The 23,750-nt window shown below is 59.0% G+C and overlaps 3 protein-coding genes across 21 annotated transcripts in view; 1 reads left to right on the forward strand and 2 right to left on the reverse strand.

The window, feature by feature from the left end:
• EXD3 (exonuclease 3'-5' domain containing 3) overlaps positions 1-2,206 on the reverse strand; it is a 74,182-nt gene extending 71,976 nt beyond the window's left edge. For 5 of the 12 annotated variants that reach the window (XM_032479016.1, XM_032479015.1, XM_032479017.1 and 2 more), the window contains exon 1: positions 1,921-2,073. The gene's annotated coding sequence lies outside the window, so the exon portion shown is untranslated. Of the gene's footprint in view, positions 1-5; positions 250-1,310; positions 1,566-1,920 lie in introns of those variants that run through there. The other 7 variants (XM_032479014.1, XM_032479013.1, XM_032479008.1 and 4 more) reach the window with 5 other exon arrangements.
• Positions 1,610-11,737, forward strand: NOXA1 (NADPH oxidase activator 1). 8 transcript variants are annotated; one of them, XM_032479023.1, is made up of 16 exons: positions 1,610-1,751; positions 2,325-2,738; positions 4,654-4,736; positions 5,606-5,714; positions 6,043-6,189; positions 6,851-6,997; positions 7,090-7,197; positions 8,013-8,072; positions 8,317-8,360; positions 8,875-9,007; positions 10,272-10,311; positions 10,408-10,577; positions 10,820-10,974; positions 11,132-11,246; positions 11,334-11,448; positions 11,540-11,690. In XM_032479023.1, the coding sequence occupies exons 2-16, from the start codon at positions 2,562-2,564 to the stop codon at positions 11,626-11,628; spliced, it is 1,692 nt and encodes a 563-aa protein (XP_032334914.1). In that variant the 5' UTR covers positions 1,610-1,751; positions 2,325-2,561; the 3' UTR covers positions 11,629-11,690. The 8 variants fall into 8 exon arrangements, with proteins under 8 accessions (XP_032334914.1, XP_032334917.1, XP_032334915.1 ...); XM_032479024.1 differs by lacking the exon at positions 1,610-1,751 and having other exon boundaries at positions 2,280-2,738; positions 11,138-11,246; XM_032479027.1 differs by lacking the exon at positions 1,610-1,751 and having other exon boundaries at positions 2,288-2,738; positions 10,519-10,577.
• ENTPD8 (ectonucleoside triphosphate diphosphohydrolase 8) lies at positions 11,647-16,870 on the reverse strand. Its single transcript, XM_032479032.1, has 10 exons — positions 15,926-16,870; positions 14,526-14,671; positions 14,322-14,439; positions 13,769-13,919; positions 13,482-13,641; positions 13,159-13,389; positions 12,818-13,081; positions 12,562-12,672; positions 12,233-12,367; positions 11,647-12,156 (listed from the first exon to the last, which is right to left on the reverse strand). Exons 2-10 carry the CDS (start codon positions 14,649-14,651, stop codon positions 11,965-11,967), a joined length of 1,488 nt encoding a protein of 495 aa, XP_032334923.1. The 5' UTR covers positions 14,652-14,671; positions 15,926-16,870; the 3' UTR covers positions 11,647-11,964.
• Positions 16,871-23,750: the final 6,880 nt, after the last annotated feature.

Raw genomic sequence — 23,750 nt, forward strand, 5'->3', positions numbered from 1 at the left:
CCCACCTCCAGGCCAGCAGTCTGGGAGCCTCGGAGATCCCCCTGGTGAGGAAGCAGGGTCCTTGCATCACAAGCGTCATCTCATCTCGGTCACTTCTCCCAAGAGCCTGGTGGGTCTACCTCATCCACCCTGGTCCACAGTGGGGGAGTCTGCAGGGTCAGGACTGCCCCAGGGCCACACCGGAGGGGCCTCAGCCATAACTGAGCAGAGTGGCTCCCAGTCACAGGCCTGCTGGCCCTCCGGGCCCACCTGAGGAAGGAGGAGACAAGTTGGGTCTCTGAGTCACAGCTGGGATCTGGGCTCTGACAGCCATCCAAGACACAAGCCTCTCCTGGCCCCCGGAGGCCAGGGTGTTCTCCTGTGTATGTAAAAGGGCAGAGCCCAGCTACGGGAGCTGTTCCAGGGCTAGGTGCAGTGACAGTTAATTCTGTGCGGCAACCTGGCAAGGCCATGGTGCTCAGACATTTGGTCAAACACAGTCACATGTTGCTGTGGAAGTGTTTTAGATGAGACTAACGTTTAAAACAGTAGGCAAAGCCACAGTAGTAAAGCGGAGACCCTCCACCATGTGGGTGGGCCTCGTCCAATCAGGTGAAGGTCCTAAGAGAAACGACTGAGGTCCCCTGAGGAAGAGGGAAATCTGCCTCCAGACTTGAGCTGCTCCTCCCTCGGTCTCCACCCTGCCGGCCCACCCTGTAAACTTTGGACTCAACAGCCCTCATAATTGCTTGAGCTAATTCCTTAAAAATCGGTCCCTCTCTCTCTGGGGGAACTTGACTAACAGGTGCTAACAACGTGGCAGCGTGTAAGACATAAACAGGGTGTCTGTGGGACACGTGCTGAGAAGGGAGAGGTCGAGGCACCTGCAGGGGTCCCCAGCTTTAAGGAGAGGCTCATGGCACTGGACGGAGCCCAGAGCCCGCACCACCTCCCTCCCTATGCCAGGAGGACCTTCTGGTGTCCACGGTGTGATCGTGAATAAGGGAATCTCATTAAAAGGGAGTTGGGAAGGGTGGAAGGGGGCCGCTCACAGGCCTCCACTCCTTCAGTCTGCAGACCCCAAACAGGCAGAGCCAGCACCTGCGCCTCCAACAGGAGGAAGGGCAAGTGTCCTACCCAGAGGGAAAAGACGCTTTCTCCCTGCGCAGCAACAGCCCAGCCAATGAGAGCCGGTCCCAGCGCAGCCGCCAGGAAGCCCCGCCACCCTGAAGTCCACTTCCTCCAAGGGGCTCTCTTTCTCAGCAGCCCCTCCCAGCTCCCTCCTGTTTCTCTGTAAAGTACCATTACTTTCCTTTGTTAGCCGAACTTACAGTTCTTGCTGTAGCCCAGTTGTCCTGCGCTGCAATTTTCTGCTGTTCCCAAATAAACCCATTTTGTTGATAAAATAACTAGCTGTTTTACTTTTAAGGACGACAAGAGACTGTGCAAGGGCCAGATGAGAGGCCTGCCTGGGGGCGCGGGGTACACAGTTCTCTGCTCGTCCACCAGGGACAAGCCCGGGCCACACCACGTGGGGCCCGCCTGCCCATCACACGTGGCAGCACCAGCCCGGGAGGGTTGGGGGTGGGCCAGTCCTGCCGGCTGAGGGAAAGACGGGGAGGGAACGGGTCTTCAGGGGCGGGACGTGGCGCCGTGACGGACGGTCCCCAGAGGGGCTGCTGCGCATCACCCCGACCTGCCCTTCCACGGTGGACCTCGGCGCTCCCCCTGGCTGCGACCTGGGGTCCTAGAACAGGCTTTGTCCAGCTAGGGTGAGCGCCCACCTGCCCTCTGGTCTCTCCCAGCTGTGTGGGCGTCCAGCGCTGGCCACGGGCGCCGGAGGCCCCAGGCCGCCTGTGGGCGGTGCCCTGGACCAAGACGTGCTCCACAGCCTCCGCCCCCGCCCCTCGCAGACTCGGTCGGCGCCCCAGGGTCACTCACCTGAGCCAGCGGGGTCCGCCCGGAACCTTGGTCCGGCCGCGGCAGCGGAGTCAGCAGTCGGCCCGGATGGCTTTCCGCAGCGCACCGAGGCCAACGCTGCCGCGGAGCTGTGGGCGGCGGGCCCGGGAAGCGAGCGCGTGGAGCCCCAGGCGGACGACCGGAGGGGCGGGGCGGGGCGGGGCGGGGCGGGGCGGGGCCCAGGCCAGACCCACCGAGAGCGAGGCTGCCGTTTGGGGGCGTGGCCAGGCCGGCGAGGCGGGGCCGACTGGGGTGAGGAGCCCGACCACAGTTGGGGGCGTGGTCAGGCCGGCGGGGCGGGGCTGGTTGGGGGCGGGGCCGTACTGCCGCCAGGGGGCGCCGTGGGCGTGGCTCACCTGGCGCTCCACTACCTGGCCTGAACCTAGTGCCTGGCGCCCGCGTCCGTCCCCGACTTCTCTGCCTCCCTCCGAGGACCCCCGCGGCTCCACGGTGGTCTCTGGACCTCGGGGCCTCTGCTCAGCGGTCTTCGGCCCGCAGCCATCCCACCGGACCCCTGATTCGACCCCCACCGCCTCCCGCCGCGCCCCGCTCCCACCCCCCACCCCCGCTCTGGCCCGGAAGCGCCAACTTCCGCGGGCGGCCGAGCTGGTGTCCACCCCGCCATGCCCTCGCTCGGGGACCTGGTGCGCGACTGGCACCAGGGCGCACAGGCCGTGGAGCGCGGGGACTGGGACTGCGCCTTGCGCCTCTTCTCGGGCATCCCGGAGCCGCCCGCTAGGTTGTGCTTCAACGTGGGCTGCGTGCACCTGCTGGCTGGGGACCCGGAGGCCGCGCTGCAGGTGAGCCGGGGGCCTGACGACCAGGCGCCCCGAGGGTAGGTCTCAGAGACCCCACCCCTGGGGATGCTGTTCTCTGGCCCTGGGGTGGGGGTCATTGAGCGGTGGGATAAAGACCCAGCAGCCGGAGTGAGCTCAAGGCCCCGCCCTTCCTCCCTGATGGCCACCTGGGAGTGTCTCCCCAGTGTTCCGTCTCAATGAACACCTGAGGCAGGTGGGAGCAGGTTGAGCTGAATCAGGGCCAGAATGGGGGTGTGGGGCTCCCTGACTTGCCTCCACTATGGGTGACCATGTGCCAACTCTGCAGTCGTGGGGAAAGCTCAGGGTGAACACTAGCTCAGATGTTAACATGCCTGGAAACAGGCTCCAGGCTGAATGGGGCTGGGAAGGGGACCCGGGGGCTTCAGCAGACACCTGTGGTGAGGAGACAAGGTCTATCTGGTTGGTGTCCAACCCCAGATCTGAGTACACACCTGTCTGCCACCCACTACCCGAAAAAGAACAAAGAGCTGGGGTGCACGGGGCACACACACACCTGCATCTGCCTGGGGGCCGCACAGAGCCCCTCCCTGCCCTTCAGGCGTCCCGTAGTTCATCGCGGTGGTACCTGCCCCATGGGTGCGAGACAAAAGGCAGCAGCACCTCGCCCACTGCTCCAGTCCCCAAGTGCCCCTGACAGACAGACTCAGGTTCCGGTGTTGCTCAGGCCGTGGGTGACAGCTGCTGAAAACCACAGAAGTGGGAAGAGCTGAGGCGTCGTAAGAGGGAATCAGCGACGCAGGTGTCTTGAGAACCTCACTGCGGGGACACAGAGTCACGTGTGCAAGGGACCCGCTCTGCCGCTTCTCACAGCTGTCCGCTGTGAAGTGTTTCCCAAGAAAGGAAACGCTATCACTGACCCCAGCTGGTTCAGCAGGAGTCACTGGGGTACGGCCTGTCCAGTCACCACTTATGCTAGACGGTGATTTACTAGAGAGAGGGAACAAAGGTCCAGGGCAGAGGGGGTGAGTGTTAATCCTCCTCTGTTCTAGCAGGAGTCGGAGTGCTGTCTAAAGACAACACAATGAAGGAATAATAGCACAGGCATGTTTGTAGAAACACGGGGATGTTAAAAAGCAGATGGGACAGCTGCAGTGAATGAAACCGCGTCCGAAAAGCAGGGCAGGATGGGGTGCGGAGCTGGGACTGCAGTCTGTCGGTGTGAACCCGGAGGACCTGTGGAGATGAAGGGTCTCCCCAGCCCTGAGTGGCCACATCGCTGCCTGCGTGTGGACCTTTAACCTGGGGTCACACTCAGTTCAACAAGCCCCCACTCGGCCAGATTTGTTGCAGCAGCGCCATGGCGGCCCTCCCGTTGCCTGTGCTTGGCCTGCCGGCTGCCACGTCCTCTTGCTGGTGTTTAGCTGATGGCTGCTGCCCTCGTTAGCAGGAGACGTGGTTTCTGAATCCACTTTAAGGAAGAGCTGTGCTTTATGTGCGTGCTGAGCCTTTCGTATTGTTGTTCTTCCTGATTCTATTAGATTAGAGGTGTGTCATATTGTATGAACTACCAAAAATAGGATTTTAAAAAGACAAAAATCTAGCATAACTCCATCCCCTGGAGGTAACTATGATTAACACGCTGGAGTGTTTCCTTGTCCTCATGGTAAACAAGTGGACCTGTGCCACCACCTAACTGAACCCTGAGCCTTTTGCAAGGCACCTCAGGACCTCAGGCCGGTTCGGGTTGTGGCCGTGCTGTGTGCACCAGGCACGAGCTCGGGGACCCTGGCCCGGCACGGGAGACTTCCTCCTGCAGGTGGCTGTCGTCGGGCAGACAGAATCCCTTGACCTGTTGCATCCCCTCTGCCTGGACTGGATCTGTGACACAAGGGCTGGATTACAGACCTTGGCATTCCACAGGCATTTTTGTCCCCAGGCATTTGACCAAGCGGTGACCAAGGACACCTGCATGGCTGTCGGCTTCTTCCAGCGAGGAGTGGCGAACTTCCAGCTGGAGAGGTGAGCACAGCAGTGCCTTGTTCCTATTCTGATGGCTCTTTGTCTCTGCAAAGCCCTTTCTCATGCTCCTGCCTCCTCTCGCCCAGCCCTCCTCCCGGGCTGCAGCCGAGCCCAGGAGAGGACGCTGGGGTCCTGTAGGAGGTGATGCAGAGCAGAGGCACATGGGGCCCCGGCCTCTGTGCTGTGGGTCACGGAGCCCTTTCTCCGGCCTCCCCCACTTTGCTCCTCGCCAGGCTCCGTGTAGCAGGGAGCTGTGATTATGCCCTCTCTGCAGGCGTAGAAACTGAGGGCAGGGCAGTGGGACTGAAGTGTCCCAGGACACAGAGGTGGTGGGGGCTCTCTGCGCTGAGGCCCTTCCCAGGGAAGGAATCGGGGTTGCAGGACGAGCCCCACAGAGGGTCCCATGCTGGGTAGGCAGGCTTGGGAGCAACCTCCTTTTCTCATCAACCCAGGAGCCTGCCCGGGGAAGGTGGGGATTCTGGTGGGGCTGGGGGTCTCCAGCAGGGCTCTGCATGGGGAGGCCCACAGGGGCCAGGGGCCCGAGAGGCAGGCGGGAAATGCCTCGGGCACTCTGGTTTGGACTGAGGTTAGGGAGAGGGCCTGGGGTGCCGACGGGGGCCTGAGCAGGGGAGCAGGGGGCCGAGGTCAGAGCCAGAGCAGAGCTGGTGTCGTCTCAGCCCCGTGCTCTGTACAGCCCATCCATGTATTGACCTCTTGGCCTGGTCCCCGGGACCTGAGTGCCCCCCATGTGTGGAGACCTGGGTAAGCACACCTGTCCCACGGCAGATGGAGCGGGGCCAGGAGGAATGGGGCAAAGCTCGACCGCTTTCCCTGTGGCCCCTGAGTGAGGGCCTCCCTGCTGCCCACAGGTTCTGGGAGGCCCTGTCCGACTTTCAACTGGCTCTGGCGCAGCTGAGGGACAACGCTACCATCGACTACACCCAGCTGGGCCTGCGGTTCAAACTGCAGGCCTGGGAGGTGAGTTTGCACTGGCTTGTGCAGGGACGGGCCACTGGCAGGTGGGACCAGCTGGGGCACAGGGGGTGCTGTCTGGGGGCCAATGACCCAGGTAGTCCTTCCAGGCCCCGAGTCCTGTAGGCCCTGTCATCTGCGTCCCACTGTCACAGGCGGGGCCACGTTGACTGGGATGCTCCCTCTGGCCAGAGCTGCCCCAAACCCTGGTGGAGCGCTCCACCCCCCGGGAGAGGGCAGGGAGGGTCCGAGAGTCAGTAAGAGGCCACAGGCAGGTGGAGCTGGGCGGGAGTGCAGCCGGCTGAGGGCCCCTGATGCCCGCCCTTGGCTCCAGGCTCAGCCCTGTTCCTGGCCTCCCAGGAGTGTTGGCCTAGAGGGAGGGGCGTTGGGAGGATGCCTCCCCCGCTCTCAGTGCTCCCGGAAACGCACTGCCTTTCCAGCCCTCTGGAAACCACCTGTGTCCCAGCAAGCCGCCCACGAGGCAAGTCCTGATGGGGTGGAGCCCACAGCCCACTGTCCCCTGGCCCAGGGCGCTGAAGGTGCAGGCAGGCTGTGGGGAGCGGGCGGCCATGACCCCACCAGGCCCTGTGGCAGCAGCTCTGGGAGCACAGTGTCCCTGCAGACCGTGGGGACAGGGGCTGACGGGGCACACACTCACTGTCCTCCACCCGCGTGCTGGCCGAGGGGTCAGCTCCCAGGAGCACCAGGCGACTTTGCTGCAATCCACAGCACACCCCCAGCACAGCAGCTAACCCAATCCGTCCCCCATCTCCTTCCACACGGGGCGAGGGAGCAGGACAGGGAAAGGCGGAGGCTCAGTGAGCAGGGCAGCACAGGGAGGAGGGGCCGTGAAGAGGGTCAGGCCTGATGCATAACTGGGGAGACAGGCCAAGAGGACGCCTCCAGAGCAGGGTGATGGACAGACTGCTGGCCCACTCCGGCTGGGGTCTGTAGCCTGGGCCGCCAAGAGGCTCCCCATCTGCTGGCTGCCTGGAAGAGCCCTGGGCAGCTGGGTCTGGGAGGCGCCGTGTTTGGAGCAGGGCCAGGGCTGGGAGCGAGGCCAGGAGGGCGGGGGAAGTAGAACCAGAGGTGGGACCGCGGGTGGGTCCCGGCCCCTGCCGTCACCTCCCCCTCACTCTCAGGTGCGGTTCAACATGGCTGCAGTGCAGTGCCAGCTGGGGCTCTGGGCTGAGGCCACCTGCAGCCTGGAGAAGGCCATCTCCCAGGGGCCGGACGGGGCCCGTGATGACCTGGATGTCGCCCTGGGCCAAGTGCAGGTGAGGGCGCAGGTGAGGGGAGCTGGACTCCTGAGCTGACTCAGATGGCCTGGTAGGCCCAGTTCTGGGCAGATGCTCGAGTCTGACTGTCCCATCCCCTCCAGAAACAGGCCCCCCTGCAGCCTCGGCAGGTCCCCGGGGGCGAGGTCTTCCGGCCCCACCGGCGACGCCTGGAGCACCTGGAGCCTGTGGACTTCCTGGGCAAGGCCAAGGTAAAAGGGCGGGCAGAGTCTCACTTCTCGAGCCTCAGGAGCTCAGGGGACAGCAGCGCCCGGCAGGCCAGAGAGGGGCCAGCGGCCAGGCCCACGCTGAGCTCACAGTCTGTCCTGAGCCCCGAGGCTGCGTTCGCAGGGCGCGTGGTGTCATGAAGGCCTTGGTGGGTGGAAAGAGGGCGTGGGGCTCCGGGGTCAGGGGCGGCATGTCCGGGCGGGGCTCACAGACCTGGGTCTCGCAACCCGGCCGCAGAGCCCCCCTCGCTGCAAGGTGGCGCCGACCCTGCCCACCTCTGCCCGGCCGCGTTCTTCTGGCCCCAGCACCTCCCTGCATCTTGACGGCCTTGGAGAGCGAGACCCCGGGCTGGCCCAGGAGGGCGGGGCAGCACCAGCAGAACCGTGGGGCGGTGGGGCAGCTCACCCCAGGCGGGGAGGCTTGTGGGGAAGGGACGTCTCTGCGTGCACAAGAAGACTCGCTCTGGTTTCCGGCTGGTGGCCCTTGGGCCAGACCTAACACCCCCGGGGTCACCCACGAGCTCGGTGCTGTGTCTTTGCTGGGGCCTGAGTGGAGGAGGGGCTCTGAGCTGCAACAGTCTCTCAACTTGGGGCCTCTTATGGCAGGAGATGACTGTTTCTAGCGAACAAAATTATTTGGAAAGTTGTACTAAAAATAAGTGCAGATATTGTCCTTCATCAAACATATTTTCGCCACCTCCCTGCCCCCACCGTGTGGGTCCGGCAGCCTCGGGCCACGGAGACTTTGGGGTGCAGGGCAGGCACCCTGGCCCGGCCGACCCCCTGCTGTCCCTCACCAGGTGGTGGCCTGCACTGTCCCTGATGACCAGCATGAGGACATCCAGCCTCAGCAGCCACAGGTGGGTAGGCACCTTCTAGCCCCGGCTTCTCTGGCACTTTGCAGTTAAGGAGGGAGGTGCCACAGGTGCTCTGAACCCTCCCCAGGGATTCCCCAACCTTCCTCTGATCTAAATTCGGGGGGTGGCGTCCCATCCTGTGTGAAGTCTGTGAAAACCGTGCAGCCTTGCTGGGGACACCAAGCCCCCTGCCCCGACACTCCTGCAGGGACCTGCGTCCTGAGGAGGCTGCACTCTGTGCCCATAGGTCCACGATGTGCACAGTGAAGCCGGGCCCTGGGCTGCCACACGGTAGGAAGGGGCTGTCTCCCCTCGGTGAGCTGGCTTCGCCTAGGGGCAGAGGCCCCGCGTGAGGCCCGCTTCCAGCCCCTGAGACCAGAGCCCTTGTGCAGACCCGGCATGGCCACTCCCCGCCAGCGGCCAGGACTGTCACGTCCCCTTTCCAGACAGGCCAGAGCCCCGTGTGGGGAAGGGGCGTCCTGCCCCTCTCAGCCCTCTCTGGGCCCCCTATTTGTCCAGAGGCCCAGGGGCACTCTGTCCTGAGTCCGTTCTGCCCCAGGGGTAGAAGCCACCTCCCCCAGAAGCCCTGCTCAGGCCTGGGTGGTCGGAGCCGAGGTGCGGGGAGAGTGCAGGCTGGGCTGTGGGCTGGCCCGAGCAGCCCCGCCAGACGCAGCCTCACAGGGGTGCTCCAAAGGGAGTTGTGCCTCCTCTCCTGCTCAGGGCTCTCTCAGGCCCACCTTTCACAGAGGCTCTCGACCGGGCGGGCTGAGTGAGGCCTGAGAATGAGGGCCCCCTCCCCTCCCAGGGCCTGTGACAACCGCCCCTACAGGGCTGGTACCCTTTGCGACCCCAGGACACCCCTTGATGCAGAGATGGAGGTCAGCGCTGGCCAGGCTGGCCAGGCTGACCCCTGCACACTGGCCACCTCCGATGAGCAGGTGAGTGAATCTGGGTGGACAGGCAGGGCCATGGTACTGGGAGGACCCCCACCCCCAGGCTGAGCTTGGGGACAGCCCCAGTGAGTACTGTGAGGGTCGCAGGGCAGGGCAGGCGGCCTCACTGCCTGCGGAGGACGGTGCTTTGGCTTCATCAGTCCAGGGACTTGGCCAGAGCCAGACACAGAGCCTGGACACAAGGGGTAGGAGACACTGATGCTCATTGGTGCACCACAGGAGCCCAGGGGTCTGCTCCCCAGCCTGGGCCCTGGGGCGCCTGCAGCCCATGCGTCCCAGACGTGAGGCTCCCGCCCCTCAGCCAGGGCCCCACCTTCCTTCCCGGACACAGGACTCCCCGCGATGCCCCAGGTGCCGGCTGAGGCTGAGGCTGAGGCTGGAAGGGACACAGGCTTCTCCCTGGGGCAGGTGGGCCGGGTGGGTGCGGCGACCACTGCCTGCGGCCAGCAGCAGGAGCTGGGGAGGTCGCTGGCACAGAGGAGGTGGCCGCCCTCATTTCTACTTTCACTGAAGTCCAGCTCACTCACTGAACAGAATGGGGCCCGGAAGCATGCTTCCCACACGGCCATGCTTGGTGAAGCCCGCCAGGCCTGGGGCACGCGCTGGGTGTTCGGGCTCTTAACTCTCCTGACATATGGGCAGTCGCTTCCTTGTTGCTTTAAATAGCAGCTAAATCTGATAAGAATCTACACATTTCGTTTACATAGCCCAACTGTTAGACCCCACCTGAGATCAGGATCTGAGAGAGCTGGTCCGAGTGGCCGGGACACATGTCCTCTGGGGTTTCTGCTGCCCCTCGAGCACGCATGCCCACTGTTCAGGTCCCAACATGGGGATGAAATCCAGCTGGTCCCTGGCATTCGTCCTCAGCCTCCTGGGGTCACCAGGGACCCCCCAGCTGGAACTGCCACATCATAGTGGGCAGGGAAGACAGTCTGGTGCCCACTGGTGCAAGGTGGCCTGTCTGTGGTCTCCAGGCCTGCAGGGACCTGGCTCATGCCCCGAGGTCACCCACAACTGGTCTGGACTTGAGGCTTCCGGCCTGGCCAGGCCATCTCACAGGCCATATCCCCCATTACTGGCTCTGCTGGGACAGTGTCCATGCACTACCCTGACAAGCTCCAGTCTGGGGAAAGCTGTCTTCACCCTCAGAGCTCCACCCCTGCCCACGGAGGCCAGGCCCAGCAAAGACCCCACTCCCAGCCCCCACCCTATCCCAGCAGAGCCCAGCCTCTGGCTTTCTCTGCAGGGCACCCCCGTGGAGCAGGCTGGCCAGCAGGTTCCTCCAGGTGAGGGCATCCAGAGCAGCGGGTGGCAGGTGGGATGCTCTGTAGAGGGAGCCCCAGGCAGGTACTGGGGGGCTGGGAACCCTCTTTGTCCTGCAGGGAGGAATCTGGTGGCCTCTGGGGAACACGTGGTGCCAGCAACTCTTCCACTCCCAAAACATACTGCTTTGGGGAGTGGCTGCCACTTGAGCCCCACCCCCACCTCCACAGGGCCGCTGGTGGCTGGGGAACCGGGCCCTGGCTCCTCTGAGGACCCCGCGGGTGTTAGGGTAAGAGGCACAGGCTCTCGAGTCACCCCCCTCCAGGGACCTGGGGGCCCCAAGGCCAGACCCCATCCCTCTGAATCACCCCCAGGGACCCCAGCTGAGGAATCCTTACAAATCGACAGCCCCAGCCCCTCCCACCCTTCAGTCCCTGCCCTGCCCCCTGGCCCGAAGCCCCCCACCCTGGCCGGTCCTGGGCGTGCAGATCTGGGGCCTTGAAGACCAACCACCTTTCTTCCTGGACCCAGGAAGTGGCTGCAGGGGGCCCTGAGTCCTTGGTGACCATCATGGTGCAGTGTGCCTTCACCCTGGCCCTGAAGGCCCCAAGAGGAGCTGACCTGTCCAGCCTGCGGGCTCTGCTGAGCCAGGCCCTTCCTCCCCAGGCCCAGCATGGGCAGCTCAGGTGGGTGGAAAGCAGGGCCGGAGGGCTCCAAGCTGGGCACCTCTCAGCCCCGGCCCTGGAGGAGGGGCTAGGCGCGTCAGAAGCTCTGGAGGTCAGAGGTCAGCACCCTCCCGAAGCCCCTGCCCCGCGCTGCCCACTCTGAGGGGTCTCTTTGCAGATACAGAGACCCTGGTGATGACAGGTGCTGGGTGCCACTCACTGGGGAGGAGGCGCTGCAGAGGGCCTGGCAAAGTGCGGCTGCCGGCCGCGGGGGGCTGCAGCTCCAGTGCCAGGTGAGCCTCAGTGGGGCACGGGCCTGGGGCAGGCTGGCGGCCCTTCTCCTGGTGCCAAGCTCACCTGCAGCCCTCACCCTGCCACAGGGAGTGGGCGGCCGGCCTGTCCTTTACCAGGTGGTGGCCCAGCACAGCTACCGCGCCCAGGGGCCCGAGGACCTGGGCTTGCGGCCAGGAGACACGGTGGACGTCCTGTGTGAAGGTAGGGCAGGCCACCACCCACCCCCACTGCCCTGCGGGGCCACGGGGCACATGTGGTTTCTGTGAGCAGACACCCCGACGTCCCCCCACAGTGGACCAGGCGTGGCTGGAGGGCCACTGTGATGGCCGAATTGGCATTTTCCCCAAGTGCTTCGTGGTCCCAGCTGGCCGGCGCACGTGAGGAGGTCAGCCCTAGGAAGTCCGTGGAAGGAGAGTTTAATAAAAGCAATCTGCCTCCACCAAGGTGTGGTCCGTCTTCTGGGCTTGGCCCCTGAGAGGGCCTGACCGAGGCTCCGGAAGACCCCAGGGCCCACTGCCAACAACCCCCAAAGAGCCAGGCCCCTTCTGTCTCCAGCAGTCACTCCCCACTCCGGTCTCCACCTGGGCCCTGGAAGGCTGCAGGGTCCCAAGAAGGGCACTTGCTGCCCTGGGAGGCATGCTGGAGTGGGGTCCTGGGGGTGCTGGGACCTCAAGGCCCCAGGGGTCAGGGCTCAGGGAGGCTGGGGCGGCGCCAGGCTCAGTCCTGCAGCCAGAAGAGCTGCAGCGCAGCAGCCCCCAGGATGGCCGCGAGGGTCAGCACCATGAAGACCAACCCGGCCGCCCAGACACCGTAGCTCTGTGCCCGCCACTGGGCCGGGGCCTCGGCCGGGGTCATGTTGGTCAGGTTCAGCATGTAGCCCAGCGTCCAGCCGATGTCCATGCCGCTGGCCTGTAGGCCGCACAGCTGGTCAGGGCTGCGGGCCGCGGCCCCCAAGCCCCCAGCCCACCCTGCGCCAGGCGGTCACCTGCTTGCGGAACTTGATGCTGGGCCAGGTCTCCTCCCGGAAACCGTAGCCCTCCAGCAGGAGGGTGAGGATGTACAGGCCGGAGGCACAGTAGTCCCGCAGCCAGCGGTCCTGCCCCGGCGAGCTCGCCTCCACCTGCAGGCCCGGAGAAGCCAGGGGCCCGGTGAGGCTCACCTTCTGGCCCACTGGGATTGGGCCCACCTGGAGGCATGACCCTGGGTCTCCTGCCTGGAGCAGGATGGGGTCCCACCGAGCCCCTGCCCGGTGAAGTCTGCAGCCCAGGGAGCTGGGGGGCCCAAGTGGGTCAGGCAGCCCTGGCATCCACCCACCAGCTTCCAGGGCCTCTGGCAGAAGTCCCAGATGGTGGCATTGACAGTGGCCAGCGGCTGCCCAGAGGTGAGGTTCAGGAAGTGGAAGGTGTGATAGTAGTTGGAGAAGGCCTGGGGGGGGGGGAAATGGGGGGCGGCATGGGGGCAGGACAAGCCTGGGTGAGCCCCAGCCCCACACACACAGGGTCCCAGGCTCCCCATCCCCCTGGACTTCGGAAGGAAGTCAGGCCCCGAGGCGGGCAGCGGGCGTGCTCACGTAGAACTGGCCCCGCACGGGGGGCTGGTAGACCCCATTGAAGGCACAGTCGCCTCGGCCGCTGCAGCTGGAGAAGTTGAAGAGACCCCGGATGGCCGAGACGCAGGCCCCGGGGTTCCCCATCCCCTCCACCGTGATGTTCTGGGCCAGGTCTGCGGGCGCCGCAGCGTGGACACAGGGCGACTCGTACAGGGGGGCCAAGGGCAGCGTGTCCCGGTAGCTGCTGTGGTAGCAAGGGTGGCGGACCAGGGGGCCCTGGCTGCTCTGTGGGGGCGGGAGGCGGCTATTAGCTCAAGCCTGGCTGGCGACCCCGCACCCTCGGCCCGCGGGGCCCAGCTCACCTGCACCAGCCCTGCCAGGAGCCTGCTGAGCACCTGGTCACGCCCGAAGCAGAGGTAGCTGTGGGTGTAGACGCTGTGGTCGGAGCCGTACAGGCGGAAGGTGGCCTGGGTGCTCTTGTCCAGTATGGGGACCCCGGGCACAAAAGTGATCTGCGTGGAGGCCCCACCCATGTCCAGGGCGCCCACCAACGTCCCGTCCAGAGGCGGGATCCATTCTCCGGAGAAGGAGTACTGAGCACAGACAGGGGACACTGAGTCCCGGGGCCGGCCTCACTGACCCGCAGCCTGGAGTCCGGCCCCGGCCCTGGGGCTGCCCGCGGCACCTTGACCAGCTTGCCCAGGATGTAGTTGATGGTGATCCAACCAAAGGCACCTTCGTCCTGCCCACCCAAGAGCTCAGCACCCCAGAAGTCCAAGGGAGACTGGCCCAGGACGCGGCTGACCGCTGCTAAGATGTCCTCTGCCTGAGAGCTGTTCTTCTGGCTGCACAGAGAGGCCGGGGGCTGGGGCTGGCTGGAAGCCCACACCTCCTGCGCCCTGCCCCAGGCGGGGGCCAGCACTCTCACGCTGAGCCTCGCGGACCTGCGGGGCCCCATGCCAGCCGCCTCACCTGAGCAGCCTCATGCCCGCCGTGGCCCCCAGGAACATGGGCGTTTCCTGGTGCTGGGCCTCTGGGATCAGGGCCAGCGCCTCCTCCAGGCAGCCCTGCAGACTCTCGCCAGCCTGTTCAGGGTCAGAGGTGTAGGAGGAGATTCCAGGCCCTGAAACACAGCACCCCAGGCAGGGCTGGGCTGAAAAGGCCTGTGGGAGGTTGAAAGGTAGTCCCCAGCGATGCATCCACATCCTCACCCTCGGAGCCTGCAAATGGGACCTTACTTGGAAAAGAGGGCTTTGCAGGTGTAATTAAGTTAAGGATTTTAAGATGATATCATTCTGGACTCCCCAGGTCCCTGAATCCAATGACCAGTGTCCTTACAAGAGACGGGAAAGGGGGATTTGAGACACAGGGAGAGACCACGTGCGGGGGGACGGAGAGGTTGGAGGGATGCTGCTGCAGGCCTGGGAGTGTCTGGGGTCCCCAGAAAAGGCTGTGCCAGATCCCTGCCAGGCAGCAGTTGGCAGCTCCCAACAGCCACCCACCGCTGACGGAATGGCCCCCTGACCTTCCACCTGGCAGGCCAGGGCCTGGCTGACCACGCCTGTGTCATTCTCCTTGTCTGCTGGCCACTGATACACAAAGAGGGACGTGTGGGAGGACCCGGCGTCGACCACGATCCCGAACTGGGAGAGACACCAGGGTGAGGAGGGCATGGGCCGCCCACTGCTCAGCCCAGCCTAGCCTCCCTCCGTGGGGCCCAGGGCTGCACCTTGGTGTCTGCGGGCAGGAGGACGTTGGTGGCCTCCACCAGGATGAGAATGAGCGTGACAAGGCCAGAGACGGCTGCGAACCCCAGCAGGACCGTGAAGACCCGCTCCTTCTGAGTCAGCCCCATGGTGGGGGCAGGACTGGCACCTGCGGGGTGGGCAGCAGTGGGCACCCCGAATCTGCCAGCTGCAGATGGAGAGCCCCTCCATGCCCCCTGGGGCTCAGCCCACACACCCTGGCTGGGTCAAAAAGGGCAGGGCCAGAGACCAGGCCGGGAGAGCTGGGTTACCCAAGGTGTTGCGGGCATCAGAGGGGCCTGCGGGGGCTGTGCACCCCGATGCCCCATCTGGCACCAAGGCTGGCCCGGACACAGCCCTTTGTAATGCCGACCCCAGGGTGTCATCCTGCCCACCTGCCCCCACAGGAGAAGGAGCCCCAGCTCTGACGGTCAGCTCCAGACAGAACTTGGGGGGCCCAGGACCCCATTTCTCCCTCCCACCAGGGGCCTCTCCCAGGACAGTCTTCTCCAGAGCTCGGACCCTGCAGCCAGGCCTGGACCGGGTGGGGCAGGGGATGGCCTGGCATCCAAGTGCTGCCCTGCAGCCTATGGGTAACCAGGGGACGGGGCAGCCCGTGGTAACCAGGGGTGAGGTGAGCAGAGTCCCAGGGAGCGCATTGTCTCTGCTGAAGGAGCTGAAGACCCAGGAGTGCTGAACAGCGACACCTGGTTTCCGTTTGAAAACCCAGCCTCAGGTGTCTCTCATCTGACTGACACATTTCAGTTGGCCCCAGGACGGTCCCTCAGCAGCTGGCCCAGCTGGCCCAGCTGACCCAGGATGAGGTTCGCACAGGGCCGAGGCACCTAGCTCGGTGGCTGAAGCCCTGCGGGGCCTCTCCAGCCCCCAAATGCCCCCAAGCAGGCCATGCGCACAAGGCCACCGGGAGCCTCAGGCCAGCCACTGTCGCCGCCCAGAGGAGGTGGTCTGAGGCCTCCAGAGCTTCGAGGTGTGTGGACTTTGTGTGGCGTCAGCAACCCCGTGAGAATGCAGACCTCACTGACGTGCCTCCTGCGCCAGGGGTGTGGGGACTCCCGGGTGAAGGCAGCGGCCTTTGCCCCAGGCCTCCTCCTGGCCCACCAGGCAGTGCTGCAGGCTGTCTGGGTTATGAGCCCATTTCAAGGAGGGAAGATGGAGGCTCAGAGAAGAGGGTGACATGCTTGAGCCACAGTCAGGCCAGGCTCAGATGGACCCAGCCTGTGTCCCCAGCCAGCACCCTGGTCACAGGCAGGGGCCAGGAACACTGGGACCCCACCCCACTCCCCAGCCTGCAAGGGCGCGAGGCAGCCAGAGCCTCCAGTGGGTGGGGTCAGCCCCCCCCCCACCCGACCAGGACGCCCCTCACCTGGGCTGGTGGACGACTGGCGGCAGCAGGAGGAAGGACTGCCGTCTGTCCCCTGGGCACTGCTGGTGCCGTCCCGCTCTCCCCACCCCCCAGCCAGTCACCGCCCAGCTGGGCCCAGCCTGCGGCCAGGCCGGCAACCAGCCTGGGGACCCGGGACGCTGAGGCCAGGGCTGCTCACCCCACCCAGGGGCACCGCCCGGGGTGGTCCCGTCCCCCTGCTGCCTGGGGCCACCCTGACCCTCCCTGGAGGCTGCTGGGACTTTGCCCTCCGACTTGCTCTCCCCCAGCAGGGAGCCAGGTGCCAGGGCTCATGCCTGGAGCAGGGCGGAGTCAGGTGACTGGAGAGGCCCGAGGCTTAGGGCTTGGCCGGAGCAAAGGCCACCTGGTCCTGGGAGGAGCCCCAGCCTCTCTGGAGTCGTGGCTGGCTGCGTTCCAGGCGCACAGCACAACTGCCCAAATGTTCTCAGCGCGAGACCCGGCTTCTCTGCACTCTTTCAGGACTCGCTGTCACAGGTTTTCGTTTCAGCCTCCCTGACAGCCGCAGAGGGAGCCCTCCTGCCCTCAGTCAGCACCGGCGGCCTCGAAGCTGACAGTCCTCCCCGCACACGGCGTCCCCGCTGGTGGTCATACCTTTCGCTCACCTTACAGTGACAGTGTTTGATTTCTTCCTGCCCCTTTACAGACTCCTTTATGCTTTCTAGACGTAGTCCTTTGTCACGTATGAGGTTCGCAAACTTTTAAACCCGTGATGAACCCAGTTCATCAATGCGTTCTCCTGTGGGTGCACTTTTCACGTGTTCACGAGGAACTGTTTGCCTCACCCCTGGTCATGAAGATTTCTTTCTCCTCAGGTCACCAACTTTCACGATGTAGCTTAATCTGTGACCCACTTTGAATTACTCTTTGTAAGAAGTGCGGCTGAGGCAGGTCCATCCACTCTGCACACGGATGGCCGAAGCTCCAGCACTGGATATTGAGAAAACCACCCTTTCTCGACGAATTCCTTTGCACCTTTGTTCAAAGAGCTGTATTTTCTGGACCTTCTGTGGTGTCTGTCTCCTCCCAGCTCTGTCCTGATTCCTGCAGCCACGTCACAGGTCTTCACACTGTGCAGTCTGGGCCTCCAGCTTTGTTCTTCTTTATCAAAGCTGTTTCAGCTGCTCCGGCTCCTGTGTCCTCCATGCATATTTTACGGTCTGCCCCTCTTGACGGGCAAAAAATTCTCCTGAACCTTTCGTTACTTGGCATTACGTCAAAAGTCTGTGATCACTTTGGGGAGAATCAATATCTTTATCATTTTGAGCCTACCAGTCCATGAGCACAATTTTGCTTTTCTCCATTTATTTAGGATTTAGGTCTTTAAAAAATTTGTTTTCATCAGCATTTTCTAGTGTTTAGAATAAGGACCCAGTACATGTTTTGTTAGATTTTTACCTAAGTGTTTCATTTTTGTGGGGAGCTACTGTAAATGGCACTATTTATTCTTTTATTTTTTAATAATTATTGTTGTTCTTGGAGTTGAACACTCCCTAATGATTTTTTTTCATTTTTAAGTTTTATCAGGTAGAATTGTTACAATTTACCTATGTTGCATGTAAATACATATGCACAATATGCTGCACATATTTTTTAAAATTTGCATATATGCACCGTTCATTGTTTCTAAGAACATTTAGAGCTTGCATAGTTATCAAAGGAATAAAGCCAACCACAAAATCAAAATTAATTCAAAAAGATACATACACCCCACTATTAACAGCAACATTGTTTATAATCGCCAAGATGTGGAAACGTCCTAAGTGCACATCAGCAGATGAGTGGATACAGAAGATGCACCATATGTGTGTAATAGAGGGCAGCTCACCCACAAGAAAGAAGGATGTTTTGCCATTTGTGGCCCTTCATTCACTTTTTTTTTCCACTTCAAAAACTGGAATTTTATAACTGGCATAAACATTTCCATTACATCAAAAAGAACAAAACACCCAGAAATAAGTCTAACCAAGGAGGTTACCCATACTCTTAAAACTGTAATGCACTGATGAAGGAAATTGAAGATACAAAGAAATGGAAAGATGTCTTGTGCTCTTGGATTGGAAGAATCAGCACTGTCAAGATGGCCACACTGCCCGAAGCAATCCACAGACCCAGTGCAACCCTTGTCAGAATACAACATTCCTCACAGAACTAGAGCAAACAATTCCAGAATTTATGAGGAACCACAAAAGACCCCAAACATCAAAGCAATCTTTTGTAGGCCTTTCTTTTTTCCCTCTTTCTTCTTTTTGTTCTCTTTCTTGTGGTTTGATGACTAGAGAAGTTCCTAACATTTGTTGTAGAGCTGGTTTGGTGGTGCTGAGTTCTTTTAGCTGTTGTTTATCTGAGAAGCTTTTGATTTCTCCATCAAGTCTGAACAAGAGCCTTGCTGAATAGGGTATTCTTGTTTGCAAGTTTTTCCCTTCCATCACTTTAAATACATCGTGCCCCTCCCTTCCGGCCTGGAGAGTTTCTGCTGAAAAATCAGCTGATAACCTGATGGGAGCTCCCTTGCATGTTATTCATTGGTTTTCTCTTGCTGATTTTAGGTTTTTATCCTTCTTAATTTTTTATCAGTTTGATGAGTGTGTGCCTTGGTGTGTCCCTCTCTGGGTGGACCCTGTGTGGAGCCCTCTGCGCTTCCTGGACGTGGGTGACTGTTTCCTTTCCCAAGCTGGGGAAGTTTCCAGTGATCATCTCTCCAAAAATTGTCTCAGGTCCTTTCTCTCTCTTCTCTTGCTGGCACCCCTATAATGTGAATTTTTTTTATCTTTCATTTTATTTATTTTTTGCAGCGTTAGTTTATTTGTTTTTATTTATTTTTTACTGGAGGTATTGGGGATTGAACCCAGGACCTTGTGCGTGCTAAGCACGTGCTTTACCCCTGAGCTAGACCCTCCCTGCTAAACAGCAGTTTTAAAAAATCCAGTCTTCAGTTGTCCACTAGTGGAAGTAGATGCCAATGGTCCTCCTGGTGGACCCTGCTCCAGCCACCTCGCCAAGCCCACTTCTCAGTTCGGGGAGTTCATGCACAGACTTCCTGGGATTTCTGACGTGGACAACCCCCAGGTCTATAAGGAGGGACGGCTGACCTCCTCTACGGCATGTGCCACCTTTTATCCTCTTCCCTGCCGCCATGCTGGCGAGACCTCAGCTGTGCGGACGGGTGGCGAGGGCACACCCATGCCTGCTCCCGACCTGAAGGCACGAGCGTCGGAGGCTCAGCGTCAAGCATGGCGTTGGCTGCAGGTCTCACACAGGCCCCGTCGTGGGTGGGCGTTCCCTCCACTTTGCTGGAGAAGTTTTCACCAGAGTGAGCGCTGGGTTCTGTCACGTGCTCTGTCTTCATCCCTAAGCATATCCATGGGTTTCTCCTCTTCTGTCGTGCCACGTGATGGGTTTCACCAGTCGAGTTTCCTGAATGTGAAGCGAGCCCTCCGTCCTCGGGATCAGCTTCACTTGGCTGTGGGTGTGAGTTCCTGTGTGTCTTACTGGATGTTATTTGCCAGCGCAGCGGTCCTGGTTATTTGTGGGTTTTACTTTCAGATGTGCTCACTAACCTCCGCAGTTTTTGTCATCCCAGAGTCACACTCGGAGCGAGCGCGTCTGAGATCATCTTCAGACATGAGCAGCAAACCTCGAGCAGCTCGGCACCCACGCCCGGCAGAGCTTGGGTGAGGCCAGGCCGCTTCCGCCTCGGCTCCCACCGTGGACAGGGCGCCCGCGGCCTGCTCAGTGCCATGCTCCTGTGCTGCTGTGCCTTCTCCTGGCGATTTCTCTGTTTGAAACGGCACCCAGGCGTCGGGCTGAAGCGCTGTCTGGTGTCCTAATGTGAGAAGGCCAGACGCACCTTGGCAAGGAGACATGCCAGAGGAGCTCCGTTCAGGCAAGTTACAGCCCTGCTGCCTGTGAGCTAGGCTTAATGAGTTAAATACATACATGATTGGTCATATAAAATATAGTTGATTATTATAAAGTGAGATGTCTTTAAACAGAAACAGACACAAAGCAAGGGTATGCATTGATCAGCTGATCAAAATGCTGTGACCAGAGGCTCTCAGGAGCTCGCCCTTGCCTTTCTCCCAGGGTCAGGGGTTCTGAACTGGCTAACCTGCAGTCTTCCGTGACTTTACAGGACAGGTTACCCCAAGTAAGGGCTTTTGCAGCTGTTCACAGGAGTCTGTAGCCTTCTCTCTGGTGCCAGCGTCAGGATGGGGGCAGCGCCGGGCCTGCAGGTGAGCTGGGAAGGTGTCCTTCCTCTTTCACTTCCTGGGGGTGGGGGGTTGTAGGCTTTGTGTTTCTTCTTTAAACGTTTTATACAACTTGCCAGTGAAACCATCTGAGACTTTCTTCTTCAGACGATAGTTACAAACTCAGTTTCTCCAGTGGTGACAGGGCCCTTCAAGCCACCTGGTTCGTGCTGAGTGAGTGTTGGTGGCTCCTGGCTTTTGGGGACCTGGTCCACTTCACTCGGGCTGCTGCGTCTGTGTGAAGAGGGTCACGCATGCATTCCTTTCCCATCCCTTTGCTACAGACCTCCTTCATTCCTGACATTGGTAATTTGTTTTTTCTCATTTTCTTCGCCCGCGTTGCCAGAGGTTTCTCAATTTTATTGATCACCCCAAAGAGTCAGCTTTCTGTTTCATACTTTTTTTTTTCTTCTTTGGTTTTCAGATTGCTTCTTGTTTGTTTCTGCTCTTGTATTTATTTCCTTCCTTCTGCTTGGTTTGGGTGTATATTGCTCTCCCTTTTCTGATTTCTTAGTGTGTAAGCTTAGACTACTGCCTTGAGACCTTTCTTCTTTTCTAATGGAAGCAGCCTTACTACACGTTTCCCTCGAAACGCTGCTTTAGCTGCGCCTCGCAGTTCTTTCCTATGCTGTATTTTCATTTCATTCAGGTCAAGATGTTTTAGGATTTGTTTTAGACTTCCTCTTTGGTCCATGGATTATTTAGCGTTGTGTGGCTTAATTCCCAGGTGACTGGGGGATTTCCCTGACGTCGCTCTCTTAACTGAGTTCCACCTGAATTCTGTGCAGTCAGAGAACACACTCTGTATGTTACTGATTATTTTAAATTTGCTCAGGTTCGTCTTTTTGACAGGATGTGTTTCCTATCGGCGGTTGTTCCACGTGCACTTGAGGAGAACACGCACAGAGCTGCCTGCCGCTGGTGAAGCGTGCTGGTCGTCATGCCCAGCTGCTCTTTTAGTCGCTTTGTATCCTTGCTGGCTGGCTGTCTCCTGCACCTGTCTGCTCCTGGGAAAGGAGTGCTGCCCCCTCCAGCTGTCACTGTGCATTTTCTGTTTCCACTTTCAGTTCTGCCCATGTTTGCTTCAAAATTTTTTTCTATTAAATCTGTGTTGTTAGGTACCTACCTTTAGAATTGTTATGGCTTCTTGAAGAATTGTCCCTTTTATCAATATGTCATGTCCCTCTTTCCCAGTGATTCCCTTTGCTCTCAGATGTATTTGGTGTGATATTAACATAACCACTCACTCCTGTCTTCTTTTGATTAGTATCTGCACAGTATATCATCTTCCATCCTTTTACTGTGACTTATTTATAGCATTACATATTTTTTAATTGAAGTAAAGTCAGTTACAATGTGTCAGTTTCAGGTGTGCAGCACAATGTCCCAGTCATGCATATACATACATATATTTGTTTTCGTATTTTTTTCATTAAAGGTTATTACAAGATATTGAACATAGTTCCCTGTGCTGTACAGAAGAAACTTTCAAAATCTGTTTTTATATATAGTGGCTAACATTTGTAAATCTCAAACTCCCAAATCTATCCCTTCCCACCCACCTTCCCCATTAACCATAAGACTGTTTACTATGCCTGCAAGTCTGTTTCTGTTTTATAGATGAGTTCATAGTGTCCCTATTTTTTTAGATTCCACATATAAGCAATCTCATACGGTATTTTTCTTTCTCTTTCTGGCTTCCTTCACTTAAAATGGCGATCTCTGCGTCCATCCATGTTGCTGCAAATGGTATTATTTCAGTCTTTTTTATGGCTGAGTAGTAGTCTGTTGTATAAATACACCACAACTTCTTTATCCAGTCCTCTGCTGATGGACACTTAGGTTGCTTCCATGTCTTGGCTGTTGTATATAGTGCTGCTGTGAACGTTGGGGTGCATGTATCTTTTCGAATTAGAGTTCCCTCTGGATGTATGCCCAGGAGTGGGGTTGCTGGATCATAGGGTAAGTCTATGTTTAGTTTTTTGAGGAATCTCCGTACTGTTTTCCACAGTGGCTGCACCAAACTGCGTTCCCACCAGCAGTGTGGGAGGCTCCCTTTCCTCCACAGCCTCTCCAGCATTTACTGTGAGTTTCCTGTGAACAGTTTCAGATGTTGTGATTTACAATAAGAAACATACACGTGGCCTTCATCCATCCCTGGCTCGTGGCTCCTGAAGCCCGTGGAGCTTCCTGGGCTGTGAGACCCACCCATTTACATCACATCCAATTCTGGGTCATTCGAATTTGGAAATTCAATTCAAAATGGTCATTTGAATTTAGGCCCGACATTTATTATTATTTTGTTCCTCTTTTCTCCCTTTCCTGCCTTCTTCTGGGTTATCTGAACTTTTTTAGTATGCCGTTTAAGCCTTTCTGTTCTGACTGTGACTGTGTCTGCTCTGTTGGTTCCCACCGTCTTCTCGCAACCAGCACCTGGCACTCAGCTGGGAGGTAGAAACCTCATACCACATTGGTCTCTTTGCCCTGACCTTTCATGCTGTCGCTGTCTTAACATCACACTGTCTGACGCTGGAATCCCCGAGACCGTGCTGCGATTCTGCGCCCAACATCCAACATATTTTAAAGAGCTTGAGGGGAGAACAGTCTATGATGTTCCCCATTTCTGCTGATCTTCCTCAATCCCAGTGTTCTGAGTTTCCTTGTGGTGGCCTGTGCCTTCTGTCTGAAGAATCTCCTTTAACAGCCCTTTTAGAGCAGGTCTGCCACCTACACATTCTCTAGTTTCCCTTCATCTCAGACTGTCTTCATGCCACCTTCCTCCTGAAGGAGATGTTTGGTGCGTGTAGAATTCTGGATGGACACGACAGCTCTTCTCTTTCCACACCTGAAAATGTGCTGCTTCCTCTGGCCTCCATGGTTTCTGCCGAGAAACCCACTGCTGTGGGCTGACTGGACCTGCACACCACCTGGTGGCCTGAAAGTAAAGATTTCCAGGAATTGAAGCAGATGACATCTGATCAGACAGCTTACCCAAGATGTCAGGACCAGGCCTATTAAAAGGTTCAGAATTCACACAAGTCTCTCTCTTTCATCCAGACTCTTAACTGACTGTGGATTCTTATCCAAATTCATGATTTCTGAATGCATAACCTACAGGTTGTATTACTGATAAACATTTAGTTCCAAACTTAAGAATCTTTGAAGTTTTGCTATCTTGGGGAAAGGTTTATCAGCCGTTTTTCCCTCCACTGAGATTTCCAAAGTGCTTTTTCATTCTTTCAGCTGTGAGTGTGCACTTGCTGTTCTAAGACACAGACTTCAGATGGGAAATTCCTGAGAGATCTCCCTCCTACTCCTCCTTGTTACTCGAATGTGACCTCAGTAGGTTTCCAGCCCATGCACTTTCCGAACTTCCACGTGGGACACGACACCCAGGAAAGGTCTTTCCTGGCATAGGGAGAGAAAAAGTCACTGAACCCAGGAAAGACATGACTGCTGATCAGCAATGCTTGCAGAGTAAGATCTTGAGCAAAGCAGGGGAAATGTGAAAATTAAGAGACGGAAACCTCATTTAAAAC

The sequence above is a fragment of the Camelus ferus genome, chromosome 4 (assembly GCF_009834535.1).
Source record: "Camelus ferus isolate YT-003-E chromosome 4, BCGSAC_Cfer_1.0, whole genome shotgun sequence".
NCBI classification, from domain to species: Eukaryota; Metazoa; Chordata; class Mammalia; order Artiodactyla; family Camelidae; genus Camelus; species Camelus ferus.